The sequence below is a fragment of the Ziziphus jujuba genome, chromosome 5 (genome assembly GCF_031755915.1).
Source record: "Ziziphus jujuba cultivar Dongzao chromosome 5, ASM3175591v1".
Lineage (NCBI taxonomy): Eukaryota > Viridiplantae > Streptophyta > Magnoliopsida > Rosales > Rhamnaceae > Ziziphus > Ziziphus jujuba.
The window spans coordinates 9,187,433-9,204,888 of record NC_083383.1 but is presented as its reverse complement, the minus strand read 5'-3'; the positions used below and the strand labels follow the sequence as shown (position 1 = coordinate 9,204,888).

Below are 17,456 nucleotides of genomic sequence, written 5' to 3'. Positions count from 1 at the left end.
ACAAACATAGATAAATATGATAAAAAATCTAATAAAGGATCCTAATTCTCCCCCTTTTCTTTCTCGGACAAATGGCTATTGGCTGCCAATAAATGGACTATAGCTTTGTAGTTTTCACACACTAACGTTTAGATTGAGAAAAACAAGCAAGATTTGTCCAATAGGGAGTGAGAAAGAGTCTCACATACTTCATTTCAAAAGCGAAGAAGGATTTTCTGGCTAATGATTTGACGACAACTCCAATTTATGCAAGTACAACGATTGTCCAGCATAAGAATCGGTTTCTCAGAGTGCTTTATAGAAGTTCGTTGGTCTAGTTAGAGTTGGCACCGTGTAGAAGAAGATATATATATATATATATATATATGGAAATTGAATGCAAACATGAGCAGGCAGAATTTACCTACATCTTAACCAAGATGTAATTCAGCAAATTCATCCTGGAAGTAGAAACACATTCTAAATATCAGAATAAAATAAATAAATAAATAAATAAATATAAAATAAAAAAACATACACACACACACATTTCCAGAAATTTTCTGAAAACTTGAAATTGTTTCTATATTATAATTTGTGTAGATTCATGATATATGATTCACAATAATCCTAATTCATTCAAGATAGCAATTCAAGCTGCCGTCGTAAACAGTCCCTTTTCACCTCCAGACCAAGTTGCAAAATCTACCAATACGGTCGTGTATCTGAGTTGTTACCCAGATTCTTAAACCCTTATCGAGCACAATAATCTGCAGGGAACGACATCCAACGGCCAAATGTTCCACATCAAGCACATTGACATTGTAACAAGAAGGCAACACAAAAACTTCTAAGCACCCATGCCCTGCAAATGCTCGAACACCGGCTCCTGTTACCAGCTCACAACCGGTCACATCAAGATTTGCCAACACAGGGCAATTCTCTGCCAACGCAACGAGTGTTGGGTCTGATACATTCACCAGCCACGACAAATTCAATCTTTTCAGACTTTGAATCGCAGCAATTGCTACACCCCCAATATCAGTGATTTTCGGTCCGCACTCTGCCAAATTCAGCTCCTCCAGACCACTCATTCGCTGCAAAAGCGTAACACCGCAATCAGTGATTCGATCGCACTCCGCGAGAACTAGCTTTTTTATGGTTTTTGAAGATGACCCATTTGAAAGCCAAGCCAATCCACGGTCCGTAATCAAAGAACAGCCCAGCAAATTCAATACGGTGATTGAATTTGCCGACCCGATTGCTTCGAGGGCTTCGTCCGAGACCAAACTACACCACCCGAAATCCAAATTCGTCAAACACTTTGCCGATTCTAAGAGCGACAAAACCCCAGCATTTCCAATATTCTTCCTCCTCCTCATTGAGACCTTGGACAATTTCGGACACCCATTTGCTAAAGCGATTAGACCTTCGTCCCCAACATCATGGTAACTCGATTGCCCATCAAAATTGTCGGAATCCACTAGTCGCGGTCGTTTGATGGCGAAGTTGACGACCTCGATTCTGGGACATTTTCGAGCTAAGATTGCGAGGTCAGTGTCAGTGATGAACTCTGACGTTTCGAAAGTGACTAGATTTGGGAATCTTGATAATAAATGAGGGAGACGATCGAGCTCGAAAACCCGTATCGATGAGCGAGCTAGACCCTCAACCCTGAGCCAATGCTTGCAGACCTCAGAGAATGATTTTCTGTCATTCCTGTCATTGACCCAGTTGAGAATTAAGCTTAGTTCGTCGTCACCGAGCTTAGACATGGCCCAGTGACAAGAATTTACCAAATCCCTTCAATCCAAACAGTGGAATTTTCAGATACCACAAACATAGACTGGCCTATCCAAAATCTTTGACCAAAATTATTATAATCGCACGCGACAAGGACGACATGTAGTTTTTGAAAACTGCGAACGACATCCTTCCGTGTATAACGATAAGAAATTGCTTAAATACCCTTCCCTTAGTTTTGTATTTACAGAAAAATTGGTCATTAATGAAAATTGAAGAAAATGTTTGGTTGTAAATGTTTACACGACATTGTGATTGGGATGTCGCAAAGTCATTGGCTCATAGCATTTGGAATGCTGTCGTTTAGTTACCATCTTTATGTGTTTTGTATAAAAGAGCTGGTACGTATTTTTATTATTTTGGATTTTTTTTCTCTTTAATAATTACAATGAATTTCATTATAACTATAATGGTTGGAATGGCATACCAACAAACAAGTTAAGATGATTGCATTTCATGTTATTCTTTGAAAAAAAATAAAAATAAATAATGTTATGCATGGCGTTGTTTGTAATTTAAGTGATAATAATGGTGTTCTATGTTTCAATTTTTAATGGAAAAGTAAATATAATTTTAAATCCTTTCGTATCTATCTTTCTTTATCCTAGAGAAACATCAACAAATAAATAAATAAATATTTTTTATTGGAGTCTTATATTGAGTGAGAAATTATTTTTCTGATAATATATGTTAGTCAAAGTTAATAAATATTACTAGACGTATATACAAACCATTAGTTGACGAAAAATAAAAAGGCATAGTGTCAACCTCATGACGATCCAAATAAAAGTTGTTAAAAAAAATAAATAAATAAAAAAGGGGTTAAGAAATAGTAGCAGTCGTTTAACACTTCCAAAATGATACAGTCGAAATAAAAACAATATACTACCAAATCAACAGACTTTGCAACTCGATTTGTTGAAAACAAACACTCTGTGCGACCTTCGACGAAATCATGTATTTTTTGTCTTTCTCGTCCTCTTTCATTACCACATTTCAATCCCAATCAAATTGGTTGCAAAATAAGGATATATATATATATATATATATATCTTCAAGGATAACGATAGAAATATTAACTAATCTATTAATGCATTTAAAAATAATAATATACTACAGTAGCATATTTTTATTTGATTAGGTTGAAATGTTAATATACCTTAAATATATATATATATATATATAGATAATTTTTTTATAAAATAAGTATAATTAAATATAAATTAATAATATAATAATACTTATCACTTAATAAACTTCTTGATAAATTAATAAATACTTTTCACATCATTTTATGTGCCTTCTTAAAAAAAAAAATAAAAAAATTGCATTATTTTATGCGCTATTGACTTTGGTTTGTTTCATCCATTACTGCAGTTAAGGTGGTGGTTGCTGACCACTTCTAACCAGCTCTCCAAATTAAAGAAATGGGAATTCCAAATTGGAGTGTGTAAATATAACAAATAAACAAATAAATGGATGGGCTGTCACTTTATTCTCAATCAAATACAAAAATTACTACATACCCAACATGATATTACTTACGCCACTATTTTATAAATTAAAATAATAATGATAATAATTGAAAGAATGGTTTAAAGGGTTGTCATATGGTCCATCGTTTTGCATGTTCCAGCTTTGAGTTTGGTGGCATTTCCCATTCTCATGTGAGTTTTGATACAAAGAGATCAATCTCCCTCTCTCTCTCTCTCTCTCTCTCTCTCTCTCTCTCTCTGGTTTTGACTTTTGCTGCTTCTGCCTCTTTTACGCCTTCCATTGAGCTGTACAGCATGTCTCCTGAGAACCATTATTTTTTTTTTATTTTTATTAATAGTATTTTCAATGTGATTGTTCTTTATCAAAAACAAACACCGTAATTTCTAATTTATGTAGAGGAATAAAATTAGAGTTGGTTTACAGTTTGAATCATGTATGGGAATGTATCTTATCAGTTTCCCATTCACATAGTATTATGGTCAAAACGTATGGATGAATCAAATAAATCACTATTTAGGACGTTTTCATAGAAATACATTCTTGATGACTAGTTTTCTTTCTTTCTTCCAAAAAAGAAAGAAACTTTACAAAATTACAATAATAATAAAAAGTAGACATTAAGTGTGGAAAGAAATAGTGGTTGAATTGAATATTATGAGCAAAGGGAAAGACTTGAATTACAAGTGTTTTCGTAATAACCCCCCCCCCCCCACCTATTCTTTTAAATTCCCAAACTACTCTTTTTGAGTATTTTTTACCACATTTGATTTTTTTATTTTTTACCAACAAACCCATTCAAAAAAGCAAAAGCAATTAGATTCTGTTTTTGGGTTACCCAAAAAAAAAAAAAAAAGAAAAAGAAAAATTAGATTCTGTTTTTGGCTTTCTCTTTTAGGAGGGAATAAAAAGAAACAAACAAAGAGATAAAAAAAAAATTCACCAAAAAAAAAAAAACAAAGAGATAAAAAGAAAATAAATGAATATATTTAAAAAAAAATCCAAATTACAGAAAAAATACAAAGCTCTTTTTTTCTCTCTCACAGTCTTTCTCTAACGTTTTTACTTATTTACACAAGCGTAGGGAGTAGAGAGAGAAAGAGAGAGAGAGAGAGAGTAATAGAGTGTATAGATAGAGATAGTCCATCCTCCGACGGTCTTTTCTCTTTCTCTCTCTATTTCTCTTCAAAGAGTCTTAAACAATGGCTCACCTATTCAGAGACCTATCGCTGGGCCATTCAAAGAGAGAGAGCAAACCCGCCATGCCCACCAAACCCACCATCACCATTAACCCACCTGCTGCTTCTATAGCCACCGATCTCCCTTCCCCACTCGGCCAACTCGCTGCCCAACTCACCGATGTCGACCTCCGACTCACCGCTTACGAGATCTTCGTCGCCGCTTGCCGTACGTCCACCGGGTGGCCCCTCACTTACATACCCTCCTCTGCCAATAACTCATCCCATTCTGACTCCCCCACCCACCAGAACCAGTCTCCCAGCTCGCCTGCTCTGCAGCGCTCGCTTACATCCACTGCTGCCAGCAAGGTCAAGAAGGCATTCGGTCTGAAATCTCCGGGTTCGGGTTCCAAGAAGAGTCCGGGTTCCGCCGGCTCCGGCTCCGGCTCCGGCTCCGGTTCTGGTCAGGGCAAGTCTAAGAAGGCATTGACGGTGGGTGAGCTGATGAGGATCCAAATGAGGGTTTCTGAGGCTATGGACTCCAGAGTAAGAAGAGCTCTGCTGAGGATTTCTGCTGGCCAGGTCTGCTCATTTTCTTGAGGTTTTCTATTTGATCTTGCATTTCCTATGCGTACGTAAATATATACATACATTCATACATATATATATATATATAGGTTTGCGTGCGTACGTATGTGTACGCGTAAGAATGGATGTAGTTATGGTTGTGTTTTGATCTAAAGATTCTAACTCGAATTGTTTTGATTCTCATTGTACATTTGGTTGATTTGGATTGACGCTTGTTTGCATAATTTAATTCCAGTTTTTCATTTGTTGGTTAGTCTTTTATTATTTAAATGCGATAATTCTGATACGGTGATTGATGGGGTGGAGCTGAATTTTTGAGCTTATTTGTACAGTTAAGGACTTTTGGTGGATCTAGTTTCTAGGCTTTCAATTTTGCAACTTTTAGTATTTTTTTTTTTTTTAATAATTCTTTCCTGTACCACAGAAGTTTGATCTGATGCTTGGAACGGTATACATTTTTGGTATGGATTTAGTAATTCAGAGTAAAAACTTTAATCAAATTAATCCCAGAATTTGGGATTCTTTCCGATTTCCCAATTTATTTTTTCTTTCTTTACGATCTGTCTGCTTGTCAATCTTTGTTTTGCTTATGGCGGGGTTGGTATTGATATGGATTGTAATTAGGACAGCATCAATGTTTATTAGAAAGTCATTCTTAAATTTTGTACTGTATGTACTTGTTACAGGTTGGAAGGAGGATTGAGTCCGTTGTAATCCCACTAGAGCTGTTACAGCAGCTCAAGCTCTCAGATTTTACTGATCAACAAGAATATGATGCATGGCAGAAAAGGACCCTGAAAGTTCTTGAGGCTGGCCTACTTTTGCATCCTCGAATGCCTCTAGACAAGTCACAGAATGCTGCTCAGCGGCTCCGGCAACTTATTCATGGGGCTTTAGATAGGCCTATTGAAACCGGAAGAAATAATGAATCCATGCAAGTTCTTCGTAGTGCTGTTATGGCTCTTGCTTCCAGATCAGTTGATGGGTCTTTCAATGAGGCATGTCACTGGGCAGATGGGATTCCTCTGAATCTTCGGCTCTATGAAATGCTTTTAGAAGCCTGCTTTGACATTAATGATGAGACATCTATACTTGACGAAATTGACGAACTAATGGAACACATTAAGAAGACATGGGTAATCCTTGGAATAAACCAGATGCTGCATAATCTTTGCTTTACATGGGTTTTATTTCATCATTTTGTTGCAACTGGCCAAGTTGAAATGGACCTACTGTATGCAGCTGATAGTCAGCTGGCAGAGGTTGCTAAAGATGCAAAGACAACAAAGGATCCAGAGTACGCTAAAGTCTTGAGCTCAACCTTGACTTCGATATTGGGTTGGGCAGAAAAGAGACTTCTTGCATATCATGACACTTTTGACAGTGGCAATATTGAAACCATGCAAGGTATTGTTTCTCTTGGGGTTGCTGCTGCTAGGATTTTAGTTGAAGATATATCCAATGAATATCGCAGGAGGAGGAAGAACGAAGTTGACGTGGCTCGTAGTAGGATTGATACTTACATCAGATCATCATTACGCACCGCATTTGCTCAGGCAAGTTGTCACTGTCACTGATCCATCACTATCGGTGGCTAACAGACTACAGTATATATAATAAAAAATGACTACATATGTACATTGCATGGATAAAATAATGGGATTTTGACAAACTTGGGGAATGATTATTATAGGGGAAAAATAAATTTCTGGAAATTTCTTTTTCTATCCCAGTAGAGTTTTTTTTTTTTTCCTCTGCTTATGGATACAGGGGGCAAGTGAAATCTTATTCCTTTAGTATTGTTTGTTACCTTATACCCTGTAGTCGTACATGCTCCTATGTGTTTGACATATCTGTGTAATATATAGTGTACTAGGAATGATCTCATGCTTTTCTCAAATAGGATTCGAACATAAATTGAATTTTGTGATTTGGCCCATATGACTTTTTGAGGCTTTATACGGGCATCGTAAGCATGAAGTTATTTTCTGAAATCTTACAATTTCTGTTACACTTTATCTTGTAGTAGGTATTTACCAAAATAAATAAATAAATAAAAGAAAAAAATTTCTTGTAGTAGGTCTCTAAATTTACATACTCTATATAAAAATAAATAAATAAATAAATAAATTCTTGTAGTAGGTCACTATATTTACATACTCTGTTATAATATAGATAATGGAGAAAGCAGACTCAAGCAGGAGAGCATCGAAAAACCAGCCAAATCCTCTTCCTGTCCTTGCTATCCTTGCAAAGGACGTTGGTGAATTAGCAGTGAAGGAGAAGCAGGTGTTTAGTCCAATACTGAAGGGTTGGCATCCTTTGGCAGCAGGTTTGGCGGTGGCCACTCTTCATTCTTGCTATGGGAATGAGATAAAACAGTTCATTTCAGGTATAACGGAGCTGACCCCAGATGCTGTGCAAGTCTTGAGGGCTGCTGATAAGCTGGAGAAAGATCTTGTACAGATAGCAGTTGAAGATTCAGTAGACAGTGATGATGGTGGGAAGGCAATAATTCGTGAGATGCCTCCTTTTGAGGCTGAGGCTGCAATTGCCAATCTGGTGAAAGCGTGGGTGAAGACGAGAGTGGACAGGCTTAAAGAATGGGTTGATAGGAATCTACAACAAGAGGTGAGCACTAGGGATTTTAATTCGTATTTTCATTTTGATATAATTCTTTGGTGTTATAACGGGGTAAGGAGTCAAACTAGATAGGAAATGAGAATTTGGACAAAGAGAAGCATAATTCAATATGATGTAACACTGGTAGTTTTAGTTTTTCAAGTTTTTTCTTGTAATATAAAATTGTTGAAACTTACAATAATGGGTTGGGTTGGGTTTATTGCAGTGCCAAAAATGTTTTGTAGATCAGGTTGCTATCTAGTGTTTATATGGGCTTGTATGGTGCAAGTTGTAGAGTGCAATTTTACAATCTTTTGTGAGCTAATCTTGTAGGTATGGAATCCACAAGGGAATGAAGAAGGATATGCTCCATCCGCTGTTGAAGTTATGCGAATCTTTTATGAAACTTTGGATGCATACTTTCAGTTGCCAATACCAATGCATCCTGCAGTGCTTCCTGATTTGATGGTTGGCCTTGACAGATGCCTTCAATATTACGTAGCCAAGGCAAAATCTGGCTGTGGTAGATACCCTTAAGACCACATTTTTTATACACTTGGATTAGGTGAATTATTTGTGATAATGAATATCCTTTCATGTGATATGCAGGATCACGAAATACTTTTGTTCCAACTCTTCCAGCCTTGACCAGATGTACCACTGGATCAAAGTTCCAAGGCTTTGGCAAGAAAAAAGAAAAATCACCAAATCCTCAGAAGAGGAACTCTCAGGTTGCAACAGTGAATGGGGATAGCTCCTTTGGGATACCACAGCTCTGTGTTCGTATCAACACTTTGCATAGAATCCGGAGTGAGTTAGATGCTTTGGAGAAAAGGATAGTTACCCACCTGAGAAACTCTGAATCTGCTAATGTGGAAGACTTTTCAAATGGCTTAGAGAAGAAATTTGAACTTGCACCAGCAGCTTGTGTGGAAGGGATCCAACAACTTTGTGAGGCCGTGGCTTATAAAATAATCTTCCACGATCTAAGTCCTGTTCTGTGGGACGGTCTGTATGTTGGAGATCCATCATACTCCAGGATTGAACCCTTCCTTCAGGAGCTGGAAAAGAACCTGCTAATCATCTCAAACACTGTGCATGAAAGAGTTCGTACAAGGATTATTACTGACATAATGAGAGCTTCCTTTGATGGATTCTTGTTGGTCTTGCTTGCTGGAGGCCCCTCTCGTGCATTTACCCGACAGGACTCTCCGATAATAGAGGATGATTTCAAATCGATTAAAGATCTTTTCTGGGCCAATGGGGATGGCTTGCCGTCAGAGTTGATAGATAAGTTCTCAACCACGGTGAGAGGTGTGCTTCCCCTTTTCAGAACTGACACAGAGAGCCTCATTGAGCGGTTCAGACGTGTGACATTAGAGACATATGGCTCTTCTGCCAGGTCCAGGCTTCCATTACCTCCAACTTCGGGACAGTGGAACCCAACTGAGCCAAACACACTCCTACGTGTTTTGTGCTACAGAAATGATGAAGCAGCTACCAAGTTTCTGAAAAAGACTTATAATCTGCCGAAGAAACTGTAACCAACTTGAGACAGGGTGTACAGAAGGCAAGGCATGCCGTTCATGCTTGGTTTAGTAGCAGAACATTCTTTGGTTCTGCTTGTATCTATTTAAAGAGTTTTCAGGCAAGATGCTACTATACGATGGTTGGTAGAGAATATATGCGTTTGCACTAGGAAGTATCGGTGGTCTTGTACGGTTTATTGGAAATATCGATGGTTTTAACTCAAGCTGTTTATGAAGATTTGAAGCTTGGTGGGGAGGGAATAAAATGAGAATCAGACGTCTTGTGGCTTGCTTGTGAGAGACAGATGGGTAGGTGGATATTCTTTGTCATTTATTTTTATTGTTTAAATATTTTGAGATCTTGTTGATGTTATTTCTATTTACATATATCTATATATATATATATGTTTTTTTTTTTGTTTTTTTTTTTTTTGGTATTTTTTTGTTTTTTTTTTTTTTTTTCCCTTAGAAGGTATTTGATGTCTATTTGTTTATTCTGAGAGGGGAGAGGGGTTGTATTAATGTAGTTGGTCGTTTCTTGGTGGTATAAAAAGTACAGCAGCATAGCATCATTCTGTTTATTCTACTACTGGTGTTTGTTATCAGCATGTAATATATAATGCCAGGCTGTTATTGATTGCAATTTTACATATTGTGTTCGCCTGTTATTCTGCAGTTGACATTTATTTGGATTTATATTTTGATGGGACCAGGCGACAATTATTACTTTTATTGCACCTCATTGAACTAGTAAGAAGCCACTTTTCATTGAATATGACGAAGGAAGAAATATGTATAATAAGCTAGGCATAACTTCCGTTAGCATACAACAAAGAAAAATGGGAAATAAGCTAGATATAAATTCCGTAAGCATACAACATTTGAAAAACCTTCATTCTTGAAAAAACTACCATTATCTTTTTGACTTATTTTATTTGTTTATTCCCTTTTGCCTAGTGCAAACAAAGTAACTGGACGTTACACGTGTCTATAGAGATTATTGGAACGGAATGATGACAGATGAACCTTTAGGAAATTTTCTTGACATGGAAAGACAAAAAATAGATCAATCAAACAATAGCTTAGCATCTCCTAACAATTGAGTCTGTTTAATATCCATCGTTAGCACCACAACACAACAAAAAAATAATAATTATAATATAATGAAGATCACACAGCTTTGGCTATCTGGGCAATTTAAGTTAATATCATGCAAATTTACAACAGCTACACCTATTCAAAAACCTCATAAAGAAAGAAAAACCAATTCAGCTTCTCCATTCTCTGTTAGCTAAAAATGCTGAGGGAAAATCTTCACACTGCTGGGCATATATTTCAAAGACCCTCGTAGAAGCTGTTCAACAACCCTCCACATGTTAATGCCACTGGTACATGAAAACTAAGCTAATAAGTTACAAACTAGGCATCCTTATTCCTCCAAGATGGCACGTCCAAGATTTGTAGCAAGAGCTAGCCTAACAGAGCATAAGGCCTGCGTTGGCAAGTCCACTTCGACAGAGTCCGGACAAAGCCTTGCCATGGACAATTCTTGCAGTTTATTCAATAAGAGGTTTGTCTGAGAAACATTTAGCAAAGGACGCTCCTGCCAATTAAGCAGTTTCAACTGCACAAGGCAAAAGGATAGTAAGTACACAAACATGAACAGAAAGATAACACCACAAACTCATTTAAACATAAAAAGCATTTCCGAATGTTGAGTATTTTTGTAATAAATGAATTGAAAGATTCAAACAAAGTCAAACTATTAAAGAAAATGTTAGCCTGTGTCCCCTAGCTTGCCTGCCATTAGTGGTTATAGGTAGCTAGTAATTACGCATAAATGTGATCGCAGCTAATACTAACAATTAAGTTTTCACTTTCAATCATCTTTTAAGAGATCTACCTACAAAATGATTTTGTAAATGAGCTCACCGAGTCATACAATAGAGGCAGCCAGAACCGCTGAGGTGTTGAAGGATTTTTCATAAGCTGCAGATCATAACAAATTAAGTTACTAAAAATCAACCCTTTATAAGAAACTATGGATGCTGAATTAAGAAAGAACTCCCAAGAACATAGAAAGAGGAAACATTATTATTTCCCTGAAACAGGTTAAACAATTATTTTCAATAAAATTCCACCACAATTGGCAGGGGAGAGCCCTGAATGTTAATGACTACAAACTAATTTAACAAAGACTTGTTGCACCCTGAGATTCTAAGAATGTGAACTTCCAAACATCTTAGGCTGAAGAGCCTCTTAGTACTGAAATCCTCATAAACTAGCATGTCACATGGAAAATGCAACCACACATCAAAGAATTAAGTGTAAACCAGGATATACCAATATGAGAGATTCTACAGCTTGCCGAGCAGCATCACTACTTTTTCCACTGTGTACCTGCTTGAGGGACTTCTTAAAATCCCTATACCTATAGCAAAGAACGAATAAGATAACTGAACAAATTGATGAGCTAAAATGATTTGCACAAAAGAACATGGAGTTGAATACTCATACTTGTGCAAAAACTCAAGGCCTCCAGCAATCTTAGACTCAGAACCCAACAATTCAATCAAGCCTTCCCATTGCTGTACACAACAAAGGATTAGACAGGATGAGTTTGAGTTCCAATATAAAAGCTAGTTAAATTTTGCAAAATGGAATGACCAAACGAAAATAAAGGTTAACCAAGGTTACTTGTTTCTAAAGAAAATATAAGATAATTACCTTGAAGCTTTCATCCGAAATTGATTTTCCAACAGAATCAAACAAATGCTGGGCAATCTTGTTAAGACGGAATTCATCCCGGGCTTGCTGAAGCCAGAAAACTCCAGAACCTTTCCTACCATGCTTCCAGTGATGCATTCCAGCAATCTAAAACATTAAACAACATTAACAGGAACGACAACTTTTATAGTAACTAATTCTTTTTACAAGGCACTAAAACATTAAACAACATTAACAGGAACAACAACTTTTATGGTAACTAATTCTTTCTACAAGGCACGTGCATACTGGCCATACTAAGTTCCATTCCAGGAATTCTCTTCCCTTACTTTACTATAAAAAAGTAATTTATCCGAAAATCAATAATTCAAGGCCATGCCACTCTTAAAAGAATTGCATTTTGACAGGGCTTGTGCATAAAATTACCATATACCAGTTTAATTTATGCAAGTGTTAGTTCACAAACTTCATTTTTAGTATTAAGCATGTTACAGACACAGTTAGATACTGTACATAAATAGGACAAATGAGGATAGAAAATGCTTTCCACATACCTTCATAATGTTTGAACTAATGTGGTCAAGTTCATATAGGCGGCATATCTCTATAGTCTGCATGAAATGAATATTATATGTATTAGCCATAAATATAAATATCAAAGAAAGACAAAAGCCAGGAAAATGAATTACAACCATTGCAATAAAGAATGCATCATGACACTAATAAAAATTAGGATCAATCACCTTAAGAAGCATTTCATTATGTTGAATAGGTTGCTTATACAACAGAATCTCTAACAGACCCATTCCCTGCTTCATGCACGATGTCAAATAAATTGGAGCAATCTGCAGACATGAGAGATCCAACTGAATGAGGATTGTCCTAGTTTTGCTTAGCATCTTAATAATCTCTCTCTCTCTCTCTCTCTCTATATATATATATATATATATATAAAAGAACATGAATCTAATCAATGCATAATCACAACAACCACACTATTAAAACCAACCAACAAGAAGCAAATTGATACATTAATGCATCATTTTTAACAAAATACTTATTTGCACTCACTTGCCAGGTCAATACATGCGAAGATAGAACTTGAGCATAGACAAGCCGATGTAGTTCAGCCATGCTAATTCCTCCCAAGCTGTATTGCTCTTCATGTAGAAGATTTTCTGCTTGATCACTCCCAGCAGTCAATAATTCAATAGCATGAGCAAGCATCCTATTGAAAATAAATATAAAAAGTATCTTCAATTAATCTTAGAAACAAAGGAGAATGTTTAATAATTCATATACATTGCTTCTTCAGATTAACAATAATATAAAATTCTATTTACCAAAAAGAAAAACACATACATATCAATTTAAAAAAGAAGAATATAAGATAGTAGGCTCACCAAGAGCCAAAAGATCTTGAGCATTCTGCTAAGACAACCTGAAGCATTTCAAAGCTAATGGAGTTTAAAGAAGGAACAACAGAAAAGCAGAAAGAATGGAGCATATACACTAGAAGTATCTTATCTGCATATCTTACCTCATTATTTTCGCCAAGAATTCCTATCAGAAGGTGTGTCAACCTAAGGGCACTGGCTGTTGGTTTCAACTGCATGCATTTCTGGGCTAGGTTATGCATGTTTTCTAAACCCTGGTTTATGGATGAAAAGATTTAGTTACCCACATCAAATCCAGCTGAAAACTAATTAATTTGGCAATATCAAGAGAAGAAAAGGCATTACTAGTGTGAACGGCCTGATATATAGAAGGTGAGATATAAAAAGCTCTGTCCAGTTACATGTTGTAGCACAGAGACTATCACTGTTCCCAAGCATGATTTGTAACATATTTTTCAAGCCTTCCCGAGTCTGATGATGATCACACTGGACCCAGAATGAACTACAGTCTAGCTTAGTAATTTGTGCCCGCCATTTTTCCCACGCCTAGGCAAAGGTAAGAAGTCACAAGACCATGAAAAGTAATATCATAGAAAAGAAGATCACATTCAAGAAATAAATACCTTGATAAAATCAGGCTTCACTCTATAGCATTCTCCTTTTCCTTCTTCTATTTCAGGACGCATGCGTGGCATTTTTGAAATAAGAACAGCAACTGCCTCTACCAGACCATTCTCTGTCTATTTTATTCCATACAGGAAAGGCAGCATGAGACATAATAGAAGTGATGGATACTATAATTTGTACATCATTGTCAATAACTTCCATAACGTAAGTAATTGTGATAGAGCATCAGTGCATTTCATTTGGATTCAGTCCATGGAGTCTAACTAGAATTACTGAAAAAAATGAGCAAATGACAGGAAATATGCTTCACTTCATTTGAAAAGAAGAGCAACATCGCAACATCTACAGCAATGAAATACCCAAATTTTAATCCATAAGCCTGTCCAACAACAGAACTGTAATTATATTCTTTCTCAAAAGCTAATCTATTAACCTCTGATAGAATAATGGGAAATTTAAAGATTTATTTAAAAAAAAAAAAAAGTTTAATGAATATGGTTCTTGATATGCCAAATCTTATACTCGTCCTTATATTTTCACACACTGGTCACTCCACTAATAACATCAGGAAACGGTTTCTTTTTTACTTTGTTTCCTTACTCTCAAGATTAGTCTTATCTTTCTGGAAACTTTTCTCAACTTCTGCATGATAGAGGGATCTACCATGAATGGAGTTCCTCGTGAATAATTCTTAAACTCAATGGCATCTATCTCCTTAAGAACCAATAAAATTTGCTTTTATGCAAAGGGAACAAATTTCTAATTACTCGTCCTTCCTACCTCAATCAAATGCCATATGATACATTTCCATTTTATGTCAAACACTATTTCCAAAGCAATGCATGTCAACCCTGTCTTTAAGAAATCAAGACCTTCTTATCTTTAAAGCTTTATTGGTAATAATGCAGGCAGAAAAGAGTTGACAACAATAAGCCAGCTGATGGTTCAAAAACAGCCCCAAATTCACAATTCTTGATTGAAAGCAAGAAATTTTAGCTGGGAGAAAAAAACTAAGAGCAGGCACTGTAGATCGTAGATCAGCCCATAACTAATGATGCAATCATGGGCCAAGCATAAATTAAGCTTGAACAGGAATCATACGAAGTGGCAGAATCCATGAAGATAACTAATAGAAAGAATCAAGGATTAGAAGTATTAAACAAACAAGTTGTGACAGGAAAAGGCAAAAATGATGAAAGCTAGTGGTAGAATCATTTTATTATATTCAAAACAAAATGAATTTTAACAAACCTCACGATTTCCAAGCTGATCTATCTGATAAGACCCATGCAAACGCAGCATCTTCACCTGCAGTCGTACAACCAGATTTTATCTAGTCCTTTTTCTTACCATACTAAATGTGGGAGGACAGACTCCTCGAAACACCAAAGAAGAAAATAATAAATAAATAAATAAATAAAGGTAGAATAAAAGGACAGAACCATATATCCTACTCACAACAACTTCCAACCAGCCAACTGCTAGTGCTGATGAAATTGCCTCCCAGTATTTAGGATCATCCTCAATGACCTGCAAAAACTATCTCATAAAGTTCTCCCAACATCTAATAAAACCAACAAATCAAAGGCATAAAGAACAAAAAGATTTTCTACCCAAGAACCATTGTACTTTAACAAACTGAAAAATAACCTGTTGAGGAACCCCTAAGGTTGCTTATATCGACCAGATTTTCCCTTCAAACTCTTTTTTTATGTTTCTTGTAGCCATTTGACAACAACAGCTAGTCTTTTTTGTTATTGTCCAGTTGACAATAACAACCAGCCTTCCAGATAATACAGGAATTGACTAGTTATGGCTTACATGTTAAGCAGCAAAGGAGAGAAACGCTTTAAATTTATAAAAAAGTTACAGACGTAAAGTAGTATGAAAAACATGTAGACTTTCAAGTACAAGTTTTGCTAACAATTTGGACACCAACAACAATGCAATGCTTTGAAACACATTGACAACCACAAACAAATAAATAAACCATGGAGATAACTATCTTCCAAGAGAAAAGGAAAATTAGAGGAAACTAGATACGGACAAACCTGCAAATTGACAAGTTCTTTTTGAAAACCCACAAGTTTGGAATGGATAGTAGTCTGTGTAGTGGAAAGGAGGCAATCATAATCCTGTCAAGAAATATGAAACTCGTTCAGCCAAAATAACACAATAAATAAGAAAAAATTTCAAAATACTGTATATTAATATGGAAAATTTAACAGCATAAAATCATTACAGTTAACCAATCAACAAGCCGTTCAGGTAGCCATGGTTGGGAATGCTTGTCAGCATAAAATATTTCCATCAGCTCCCATGCAGCTTTCAACAATGTAGGCTCCTCAACTGTCTACATAAATGTTACAAGATTAGAAACAATAATTTCGTTTAATTAAACTTCAGAAAAAAATAACAAAAATCATGTTAGTAGGTTGTATTTCCCTGATATTTGTTCCCAAACTCATATAGCCAAAATATTATTTGGGAACTGAAAACCAACATGAAACTTCGTAGATTCACCTTTAAGATTGTCTTCGGATCTTCAATCACAGAACTAGGAACCGATTGTGGCTTACTAAGAAGTGAACTAATGTCCTTGCTATACTCCATCACATACTCCCACCTGAATTTTTATTTTTTATTTTTTTCATAAAAATAGCAAAAAATTATGTAGTACACATTACCTTATAAAAGCATTAGATATATTATGGTGTATAACCATGGAAGAAAAATCTCTCAATATATAAAGGAATTCATTTTTCTGCAACACTGTTTTTCGAAACTCCGTGGCAACAAAACAAATTGCTTAAAACCAAATTTAATTACCACTCAATGTGATACGGGGAAGGACTCATCGACATCTTCGACAAGCTCGACAACGAGCTCCTCCGGCTCTGAAGTAGCGCAAACGGTGACAACGAACCGTACGCGATCCTCCGCCACAGCGAATCGCTAATCTCGGCTTCTCCATTACTAAGCCTTAACTCCACCACTTTCCCGCCAGCTTCGCCGTCATCGGAATCTTGCTCGGACGGCGGCCGGAGAACTGAAACGCGGAGTGCGTTGCCTCGCGCCCAGGAAAGAGCGAGACGAACTATTGGAGGTTTGAGGCCGTGACGGAGAGGGAAAACAGCAGGCTGACGGAGCTCCGGTGAGATCGGGACAAGAGAGAGGTCGGCGGAATCTGAAGCGCCGCGCGTGTCCCCGGAGAGTGGAGCAACGACGGGCATTTCAGCGGCAAATACAGAGCAAGCAAGTGTTTAGGGCTTTGGGAGGGTTTGCGGAATAGAAATTATAGAGGGAAATATCAAAGTTTTTTAATTGAAGTCCACGCGTCCACTTGAAGACGTTGTTTTTTTTTTTTTTTTTTTATGGGGGAAGCATTCAAATTTACACGCTGCAGATGTAATTATTGTATATAAAAAAAAAAAAAAACATATATGTTATATGCACATTTATATTTTTGACGTATCAAAAAAACAGAAATAAAATTCTCAGTTATACCAATT

The 17,456-nt window shown here is 36.4% G+C and overlaps 3 protein-coding genes across 4 annotated transcripts; 1 reads left to right on the top strand and 2 right to left on the bottom strand.

The window, feature by feature from the left end:
* Window positions 1-464: 464 nt before the first annotated feature.
* Window positions 465-1,840, bottom strand: LOC112492009 (F-box/LRR-repeat protein 4). Its single transcript, XM_025074725.3, has one exon. It carries the CDS (start codon window positions 1,752-1,754, stop codon window positions 660-662), a length of 1,095 nt encoding a protein of 364 aa, XP_024930493.3. The 5' UTR covers window positions 1,755-1,840; the 3' UTR covers window positions 465-659.
* Window positions 1,841-4,384: 2,544 nt separating this feature from the next.
* On the top strand, window positions 4,385-9,608 carry LOC107420474 (protein unc-13 homolog). Its single transcript, XM_016029442.4, has 5 exons — window positions 4,385-5,036; window positions 5,729-6,598; window positions 7,218-7,673; window positions 7,998-8,187; window positions 8,274-9,608. Exons 1-5 carry the CDS (start codon window positions 4,479-4,481, stop codon window positions 9,206-9,208), a joined length of 3,009 nt encoding a protein of 1,002 aa, XP_015884928.3. The 5' UTR covers window positions 4,385-4,478; the 3' UTR covers window positions 9,209-9,608.
* A 707-nt stretch (window positions 9,609-10,315) lies between these two features.
* LOC107420479 (nuclear pore complex protein NUP85) lies at window positions 10,316-17,283 on the bottom strand. 2 transcript variants are annotated; one of them, XM_016029447.4, is made up of 18 exons: window positions 16,774-17,280; window positions 16,468-16,570; window positions 16,187-16,297; window positions 15,996-16,079; window positions 15,403-15,474; window positions 15,196-15,252; window positions 13,941-14,057; window positions 13,663-13,863; window positions 13,461-13,571; window positions 13,324-13,361; window positions 12,992-13,148; window positions 12,664-12,765; window positions 12,475-12,531; window positions 11,921-12,067; window positions 11,711-11,781; window positions 11,537-11,624; window positions 11,126-11,182; window positions 10,316-10,817 (listed from the first exon to the last, which is right to left on the bottom strand). In XM_016029447.4, the coding sequence occupies exons 1-18, from the start codon at window positions 17,175-17,177 to the stop codon at window positions 10,623-10,625; spliced, it is 2,172 nt and encodes a 723-aa protein (XP_015884933.3). In that variant the 5' UTR covers window positions 17,178-17,280; the 3' UTR covers window positions 10,316-10,622. The 2 variants fall into 2 exon arrangements, with proteins under 2 accessions (XP_015884933.3, XP_048331096.2); XM_048475139.2 differs by having other exon boundaries at window positions 10,682-10,817; window positions 11,097-11,182; window positions 16,774-17,283.
* Between the last annotated feature and the right edge of the window lie 173 nt (window positions 17,284-17,456).

Excerpts from the sequence above, each read along its gene's own strand:
- LOC112492009 (XM_025074725.3), bottom strand. The coding sequence starts at position 1,754 with ATGTCTAAGCTCGGTGACGACGAACTAAGCTTAATTCTCAACTGGGTC.
- LOC107420474 (XM_016029442.4), top strand. The coding sequence starts at position 4,479 with ATGGCTCACCTATTCAGAGACCTATCGCTGGGCCATTCAAAGAGAGAG. Across the intron at positions 5,037-5,728 it reads TGAGGATTTCTGCTGGCCAG|GTTGGAAGGAGGATTGAGTC; the intron begins GTCTGCTCATTT and ends TACTTGTTACAG. Across the intron at positions 8,188-8,273 it reads CAAGGCAAAATCTGGCTGTG|GATCACGAAATACTTTTGTT; the intron begins GTAGATACCCTT and ends TGTGATATGCAG.
- LOC107420479 (XM_016029447.4), bottom strand. The coding sequence starts at position 17,177 with ATGCCCGTCGTTGCTCCACTCTCCGGGGACACGCGCGGCGCTTCAGAT. Across the intron at positions 16,080-16,186 it reads GGCTTGTTGATTGGTTAACT|GATTATGATTGCCTCCTTTC; the intron begins GTAATGATTTTA and ends ATTTCTTGACAG. Across the intron at positions 10,818-11,125 it reads TGCCTCTATTGTATGACTCG|TTGAAACTGCTTAATTGGCA; the intron begins GTGAGCTCATTT and ends TGCCTTGTGCAG.